Source organism: Pongo pygmaeus, chromosome 13 (assembly GCF_028885625.2).
Source record: "Pongo pygmaeus isolate AG05252 chromosome 13, NHGRI_mPonPyg2-v2.0_pri, whole genome shotgun sequence".
NCBI lineage: Eukaryota > Metazoa > Chordata > Mammalia > Primates > Hominidae > Pongo > Pongo pygmaeus.
The window spans coordinates 124,802,030-124,811,129 of record NC_072386.2 but is presented as its reverse complement, the minus strand read 5'-3'; the positions used below and the strand labels follow the sequence as shown (position 1 = coordinate 124,811,129).

General features: G+C 42.9%; 1 protein-coding gene across 1 annotated transcript; it reads right to left on the bottom strand.

Annotated features, from left to right (window-relative positions):
- Positions 1-3,607: 3,607 nt before the first annotated feature.
- Positions 3,608-4,377, bottom strand: LOC129044175 (ADP-ribosylation factor 4-like). Its single transcript, XM_054501880.2, has one exon. The coding sequence runs from the start codon at positions 4,375-4,377 to the stop codon at positions 3,913-3,915; it is 465 nt and encodes a 154-aa protein (XP_054357855.1). The 3' UTR covers positions 3,608-3,912.
- Positions 4,378-9,100: the final 4,723 nt, after the last annotated feature.

Genomic DNA, 9,100 nt, shown 5'->3' with positions numbered 1-9,100 from the left:
GGTGTTAAGTGGAATCTCACTGTGGCTTTGATTTTGTACATCATTGATGACTCATGGTGTTGAGCATCTTTTCATGTGTTTTTTTTGCTGTTGAGTTGTATAAATTCTTTATATATTATGGATACTATGCCATTATCAAATATATGATTTGTTGATGTTTTCTCCTATTCTTTGGATTGTCTTTTCACTTCCTTGATATGATGCACAAAAGTTTTTAACTTTGATGAAGTCAAATGTATCCATTTTTTCTTTTGTTGCTTAAACTTTTACTTTACTACCAAATAATCCATTGTCAAATCCAAGGTCTTGTAGATTTTCCTCCATGTTTTCTTCCAAGAGTTTTATGGCTTCCACTCTTTTTTTTTTTTTTTTTTTTTTTTTGAGACAGAGTCTCGCTCTGTCACCCAGGCTGGAGTGCAGTGGCGCAATCTGGGCTCACCACGACCTCCACCTCCCAGGTTCAAGCGATTCTCCTACCTCAGCCTCCCAAGTAGCTGAGATTCCAGGCATGCGCCACCACACCTGGCTAACTTTTTTATTTTTAGTAGAGATGGGGTTTCACCATATTGGCCAAGCTGGTCTTGAACTCCTGACCTCATGATCCACCTGCCTTGGCCTCCCAAAGTGCTAGGATTACAGGTGTGAGCCACCACGCCCAGCCTGGCTTTCACTCTTTTATTTTTATTTTAATTTTTTTGAGATGGAGTCTCGCTCTGTTGGCCAGGCTGGAGTGCAGTGGCATGATCTCAGCTCACTGCAAGCTCCGCTTCCCAGGTTCACACCATTCTCCTGCCTCAGCCTCCCAAGTAACTGGGACTACAGGTGCCCATCACCATGCCAGGCTAATTTTTTTTGTTGTTGTTGTATTTTTAGTAGAGACGGGGTTTCACTGTGTTAGCCAGGATGGTCTCGATCTCCTGACCTCGTGATCCGCCCACCTCGGCCTCCCAAAGTGCTGGGATTACAGGCATAAGCCACCGCGCCCAGCTGGCTTTCACTCTTATATGTAGGTCTTTGATCCATTTTGAGTTAATTTTTATATATGGTGTGAGATAAGGGTCCACATTCATTCTTTTTTAAAAAACTTTTTTTGATAGAGATGGGGGTCTTACCATGTTGCCCAGGTTGTTCTCAAATTCCTGGACTCAAGCAATCCTTCCATCACAGCCTCCCAAAGTGCTGAGCTTACAGGCATGAGCCACCTCACCTGGCCCAACCTCATTCTTTTTTTTTGAGACAGGGTCTCACTCTGTCATCCAGACTGGAGTGCAGTGGCACGATCTCGGCTCACCACAACCTCTGTGTCTCAGGCTCTAAGCAATTATCCTGTGTCAGCCTCCCAAGTAGCTGGGATTACAGGCACACACCACCATGCCCAGCTAATTTCTGTATTTTTAGTAGAGACGGGGTTTCACCATGTTGGCCGAGCTGGTCTTGAACTCCAGACCTCAAATGATCCACCTGCCTCAGCCTCCCAAAGTGCTGGGATTACAGGCGTGCGCCACTGCACCCAGCTTCAACTTCATTCTTTTGCATGTGAATATACAGTTATCATAGCACCATTTGTTGAAAAGACTATTTTTTCCCCATTAGATAGTCTTGGTGCCCTTGTCAAAAATCAATTGACCACAGATATATGGTTTATTTCTGGACTGTCGATTCTGTTCCATTGATCTATATGTCTATGCTTGTGCCAGTACCACATTGTATTAGTCTATTCTCATGCTGGTAATAAAGACATACCTGAGACTGGGTAATTTATAAAGGAAAGAGGTTCAATGCACTCACAGTTCCACATGGCTGGGGAGGCCTCACAATCATGGCGAAAGGCAAAGGAAGAGCAACAGCACATCTTACGTGGCAGCAGGCAAGACAGCGTGTGCAGGGACTCCCTCTCTCCTTTTCTTCCTTCCTTCCATCTCTCTCTGTCACTCAGGCTGGAGCACAATGCTGCAATCAAGGCTCACTGCATCCTTGAACTCCTGGGCTCACGTGATCCTCCCACCTCAGTCTCTCAAGTAGTTGGGACTACGGACATGTCCTACTATGACCAGTTAATTTTTAAACTTTTTTTGTAGAGACAGAGTCTAATTTATAGCCCAGCCTGGTCATGAACTCCTAGCCTTAGCACTTCTCCTGCCTCAACTTCCCAAAGTGCTGGGATTACATGTATGAGCCACTGTGCTCAGCCTAGGACTGGTTTCTTATGAGACCTATCTCCTTGGCTTGTAGACAGCCATCTTCTCCCTACGTCTTCACCTCTGTACTGTCTGTGTCTAGATATTTTTCTTCTTATGAGGACACACGTCATATTAGATTAGGGCCCACCTTAATGATCTTATTTTAACTTAATGACTTCTTTAGAGACACTATCTCCAAATACAGTCACATTCTGAGGTACTGAGGGTTAAGACTTCAACATATAAATTTTGGGGGCTGGCCAGGTGCTTTGGCTTATGCCTGTAATCCCAGCACTCTGGGAGGCTGAGGCAGGTGGATCACTTGAGGTCAGGAGTTCAAGACCAGCCTGGCCAACATGGTGAAACCCCGTCTCTACTAAAAATACAAAAATTAATCAGTTGTGTTGACTCATGCGTATAGTCCCAGATACTCAGGGGGCTGAGACAGAAGAATTGTTGGGACCCAAGAGGCGGAGGTTGCAGTGAGACGAGATGTGCCACTGTACTCCAGCCTGGGTGACAAAGCAAGCATCTCAAAAAAACAAAAACAAAAACAAAACAAAACAAAACAACAACAACAAGAAGCAAGTGGGGTGTTGGCTACACGCAGTGGCTCATGCTTGTAATCCCAGTACTTTCAGAGGCCAAGACAGGTGGATTGCTTGAGCCTAGGAGTTGGTGGAGACCATTCTGGGCAACATGTCAAAACCCATCTCTACAAAAAGTACACACACAAAAATTAGCCAGGCAGGGTGGTGTGCACCTGTAGTCCCAGCTACTTGGGAGATTGAGGTGGGAGGATCACTTGAGCCTAGAAGGCAGAGGTTTCAGTGAGCCAAGATCCCTCCAGCCTGGGCAACAAAGACTCTACCTGGAAAAAAAAAAAAAAAAAAAGTGAAGAAAGGAAAAGAAGAGAAAATGGAGTGTTAAAGTCTCCAACTATTATTGTTGGACTAATGTTTCTCACTTCAATTCTGTTAGTTTTTGCTCATATGTGTTGGAGCTTTGCTGTTATGTGCATGGATGTTTATAATTATTATATATTTTTAATTTATTGAGTATTTTAGTATTATGTAATGTCTTTCTTTGTTTCTTATAAAAATTTTTGTCTTAAAGTCTATTTTGTCTGATATGAGTACAGCCAGGTCAGCTCTCTTTTAGTTACTGTTTACATAAAATATCTTTTTTTGTACTTTTACTTTTAACCTATTTTATTTTTTGACCGTAAAGTGAATATCTTATATATAGACAGCATATAGTTAGGTCCTGGTTTTAAAAAAAAATCCATTCTGTCAGTCTCTGCCTTTTACTTGGAGAATTTAATTCATTTAAATTTAATATAATTATTTATGCAGAAGTATTTACTTCTGTTATTTTTCTATTTGTTTTCTAAATATCCCTTTTTTTAACAATCAAAATTGATTTATTTAAGGGTTTCACAATAGCTATGTCCAGGCATTTAGGCTTATGGGAAATAAAATTAAAAGAAGATACTTTTTTCCCAAGGAGAATTTCTTTAAAACCAAGCACATTGCTAAATAGCAACATTATACTTGGTAAACAATAATTGGCAACAAAATAAGTTTAATATTCTACCCAAACCAGTCCCAGATACTGTTTAATACCCAAGATACAAACTAATTTTGTTGTTAGAAGCCTAGACCAATTTTATCAAACAAGTCCTTGGTTAGATATCCGATTTCATTTAACGTTTTGAAAGTTCATTTGACAGTCAGTCAAGTCCCTCATACAGACCAGTTCCTTGTGTTGCACAAGTGGCTTGAACATACCATGTTCTGTTATGAAGAGACTGAAGACCTAGTTTATCTGTCATTTCACTGACGGCCATATCATGTGGCAAATCCTGTTTGTTTGCAAAAAGCAGCAGCACTGCATCTCTCAAGTCATCTACCAGAAGCATTTTCTGCAGCTCATCTGCTACTTCCTGAATTCTTCCACGATCATTGCTATCTACCACAAAAATAAGACCCTGGGTATTCTGGAAGTAATGCTTCCAGAGAGGCCTAATTCCGTCTTGACCACCAACATCCCATACTGTGAAACAAGTGTTCTTATATTCTGCTGTTTCCACGTTAAAACCAGTGGTAGGAATGGTGGTGACTACCTCCCCTAACTTCAGTTTATACAGAATGGTCATCTTGCCAGCAGCATCCAATCCAAACAGCAAAATGTGCATTTACTTCTTGCCAAAAAGCAGGAGAAGAGGGAGGAGATGGTGAGGCCCATGGTGGTAGTGCCACTTGCAATGAGCAGAAGCAGAAGCGGTTTGGGGCAGCCCCCTGCTTTCTCCTTATGTGCTCCCAGGCAAACTGAACAAGAGAGAAGAGAAAGAGCAGAGGAAGAAAGAGGGAGGTAGGAACATCTCACTGGCCACTGTGCCAATGAAGCTCCAGGACACGAATTCTCGGGAGAGGACCTTCTAGGCAACTGGCAAGGCAGCTCCAGCTCTAGCCTTTAGGCTTTGACTGTGCCACGTCACGCGGCGGCTGCAGCAACTCCCAAATATCTTAACTTTTTTTATGCCCCTGTTCCTCCACTGCTTCTTTTTCTTCTTTTTTTTTTTTTTTTTTTTTTTTGAGACGGGGGTCTCACTCTGTCACCCAGGCAGAAGTACAGTGGTATGATCTCCACTCACTGCAACCTCTGCCTCCCTGGTTCAAGCGATTCTCCTGCCTCAGCCTCCCAAGTTAGGTGGGATTACAGGTGCCTGCCACCACGCCTGGCTAATTTTTGTACTTTTAGTAGAGACAGGGTTTCACTATGTTGGCCAGTCTGGTCTCGAACTTCTGACCTCAGGTGATCCTCCTGCCTCAGCCTCCCAAAGTGCTGGGATTACAGGCATGAACCACCGCACCTGCCCCGTTCACTGCTTCTTTTGCGTTGGATACTTGGAGGTGTACCATTTTGATTTCCTTCTCTTTTAATATATATTTTGTCTTTTAAAAATTATTTGCCCTAGGGATTACAATTAACATCTTAATTCATAACAGAATTCTGATTAATTTTAACAGTATCCAAAAACTTTGCTCTTATATTGGCTCATCCCCCATCTTGTTCTGATTAAAAATTACATTGTATATACATTGTGTGTGCATTGACATATATTTATAATTATGTAGTTATTTTTAAAATCATTTGAAAGGGAAAGAAGAGTTACTAACCAAAAATGTATTATTAATGGTGACTTTTAAATTTGCATATGTAACTACCTTTACTGGTGTTCTTTATCTCTTTTTTTTTTTCTTTTTTGAGACGGAGTCTCACTTTGTCACCCAGGCTGGAGTGCAGTGGTGTGATCTCGGCTCACTACAACCTCCACCTACTGGCTTCAAGCAATTATCCTGCCTCAGCCTCCTGAGTAGCTGGGATTACAGGTGCACGCCACCATGCCCAGCTAATTTTTGTATTTTTAGTAGAGACGGAGTTTCACCACGTTGGCCAGGCTGATCTCTAACTCTTGACCTTGTGATCTGCCCACCTTGGCCTCCCAAAGTGCTGAGATTACAGGCATGAGCCACTGCACTCAGCCTATTCTTTATCTCTTTACATGGATTCAAGTTACTGTCCAGCGTTCATTTATTCCAGCCTGACACTGACTCCCTTTAGCATTTCTTAAATGGCAGGTCTACTAGAAGTAAACATCTGGTTTTTGTTTATCTGGGAATGTCTTAATTTCTCCTTTCTTCTTAAGAAATAGTTTTGCAAGATATACAATTTTTGGTTGACAAGTTTTTTTGTTTCTTTTAGCACTTTGCGTATATCATCCCACTACCTTTTGGCCTTTGTGGTTTCTGATGAGAAGTCCACTGCTAACTTTATTGAGGATCCCTTGTACATGAGTTGCTTCTCTCCCTACTTTCAGGATTTTCTTGTCTTTTTTTTTTTTTTTTTTTTTGAGACACAGTCTTATTCTGTTGCCCAGGCTGCTGGAGTGCAGTGGTGCAATCTTGGCTCACTGCAATGTCTGCCTCCTGGGTTCAAGCAATTCTCCTGCCTCAGCCTCCTGAGTAGCTGGGACTACAGGCACCCGCCACCACACCTGGCTAATTTTTGTATTTTTAATAGAGACAGGGTTTCAGCATGCTGGTCAGGCTGATCTCGAAATCCTGACCTCAGGTGATCCACCCGCCTCAGCCTCCCAAAGTCCTGGGATTACAGGTGTGAGCCACCATGCCCAGCCTTCTTCTTGTCTTTCAACTGTTTGATGATAATGTAGCTTGGTATGGATCTATTTGGGTTTATCTCACCTTGAAAAAACTTTTTGAGTTTCTTGGATATGTAGATTCATATCTTTCACCAAAAATTTGGGAAATTTTTGGCCATTATTCACTGAAATAATCTTTCGTCCTTACTCTCTCTTTTTCCTCTGTGACTCCCATTGTACATATATTGGTATGCTTGATAGTGTCCCACAGTTTTAAGGCTTTGTTAATTTTTTTCTTTATTCTTTTTTCCTTTCTGTTCCTCCAATTGCGTAATTTCAATTGACTTATTTTTATGTTTGCTGATTATTTTTTCTGTCTTCTCAAATATGCATGAAATTTCTCTAGTGAATTTTTAATTTCAGATGAGATTGGGTTCATTCAGGGTGGTATGGCGGTAGATGGAATTTTTAATTTCAGTTATTGCTCCTTTCAACTCTAATCTTTCTATTTGGTTCCTTTTTATAATTTCTCTTTATTTCTCTTTTCTACTTGGTGAGATATCATGCTCGTAGTTTCCTTTGGCTCTTTGTACATGGTTTTCTTTAGCTCTTGAACATATTTAAGAGTTGATTTAAAGTCTTTGTGTAGTAAGTCCAATGCTCGGGCTTCCTAAGGATGAACTCCTATTAATTCCTTTTTTTGTCCCTGTGTATGGGCCAAACTTTCTTTGCTTCTTTGCATGCTTTGTAGCTTTTTTGTTGAAAACTGGACATTTCAAATATTATAATGTGGCAACTCTGGAAATCAGATCCTCCCTGTTCCCCAGGGATTGTTGCTGCCATCTAAGTGTAATTGCTGTCATTCATTTGGTGACTTTTCTGAACTAACTTTGTATAACCATCCCTTTCCTGTTTCTTAACTGAATTTTCCAATTTTTATGCTTTTTGTCTCTGTTTCTCTAAGCTTCATTCTAGCTGATTTCCTCAGATCTATCTTTCAAGGAACTAACTCTTACCTCAGTTTTGTCTAAGCTTGTTTTCCAAGACAGAGTCTTGCTCTGTCACCCAGGTTGGAGTGCAGTGGCGTGATCTCAGCTCACTGCAACCTCCGCCTCCCAGGTTCAAGCAATTCTCCTGCCTCAGCCTCCCGAGTAGCTGGGATTACAGGCATGAGCCACCATGCCCAGCTAATTTTCTATTTTTAGTAGAGACAGGGTTTCTCCAGGTTGGTCAGGCTGGTCTCAAACTCCCGACCTCAGGTGATCCACCCACCTTGGCCTTCCAAAGTGCTGGGATTACAGGCATGACCCACCGTGCCCAGCCTGTTTTTTTGTTTTGTTTTGTTTTTTGTTTTCCGAGACGCAGTCTTGCTCTGTCACCCAGGTTGGAGTGCAGTGGCGCGATCTCAGCTCACTGCAACCTCCACCTCCTGGGTTCAAGCAATTCTCCTGACTCAGCCTCCCGAGTAACTGGGATTACAGGTGCGCACCACCATGTCTAGCTAATTTTTTTTTTTTTTTTTTTTTTAGTAGAAATGGGGTTTCACCATGTTGGCTAGGCTGGTCTCGAATTCCTGACCTTGTGATCTGTCTGCCTCAGCCTCCCAAAGAGCTGGGATTACAGGCATGAGCCACTGCACCCAGCAGAGGTAAGTATTTATTGTACCCATCTTACCGATGTGAAGACTAAGACTCACCGGGGGTGACCTGTTCTGTCCTTTTTTTTTTTTCAGACAGGGGTCTCACTCTGCCGCCCACGCATTGGAGTACAGTGGCGTAAACACAGTTCACTGCAGCCTCAACCTCCTTGGGCTCCAGCGACTCTCCTGCCTCAGCCTCCTGTGTAGCTGGGACCACAGGTGTGTGCCACCACACCCAGCTAAATTTTTTATTTTTCGTAGATACTGGCACTCACTTTGTTGCCCAGATTGGCCTCCAACTACCAGGCTCAAGCGATCCCCCACCTCAGCCTCCCAAACTGTGGGATTGCAGGTGTGAGCCCCTGAGCCTGGCCCACCTGTTTTCTTGTCCTGCCTGCCTCTTTTTGACTGTCTTTCTGCAACCACATCTATGCAGCTGCAGCACAGCTCTCTCTCCCTGTTCACCGGCACTCTCAGGTTATACCAGAGACCTTTCCACTCTATGCCTTTAAGGACTTTACTATTATTTTTGTGCAAACAATTTTCCATGTTGGGGACGGGGAGAACAGGAAAGTGAGAAGGCTCAACTCCAAGTTCCCTCCTTTCCATGGGGCTCCCCACCCTTTTCTTTTTATATTTTTGAGACAGTTTGGCTCTTGTTGCCCAGGCTGGAGTGCAATGGCACAATCTTGGCTCACCGTAACCTCTGCCTTCCGGGTTCAAGCAATTCTCCCGCCTCAGCCTCCTGAGTAGCTGAGATTACAGACATGAGCCACCACACCCGGCTAATTTTGTATTTTTAGTAAAGACAGGGTTTCTCCATGTTGGTCAGGCTGGTCTCGAACTCCCGACCTCAGGTGATCCACCCACCTTGGCCTCCCAAAGTGCTGGGATTACAGGTATGAGCCATGGTGCCCGGCCTCCTACCCTTTTCTAAGAGAAGTTTAATGAACCTAGATCTGGGCATTTGCTTCCTCAAGTTAATGCCTCACCTTCCCCTACCAAGGTGCAGTCTTCTGGAATATATTTTGTAAATGAAATATGAACCCACATTTGGGTTCATGGCTCAGGCTAGTAATTTAACCTCACTGTGCCTCCATTTTCACCTGTAAAGTA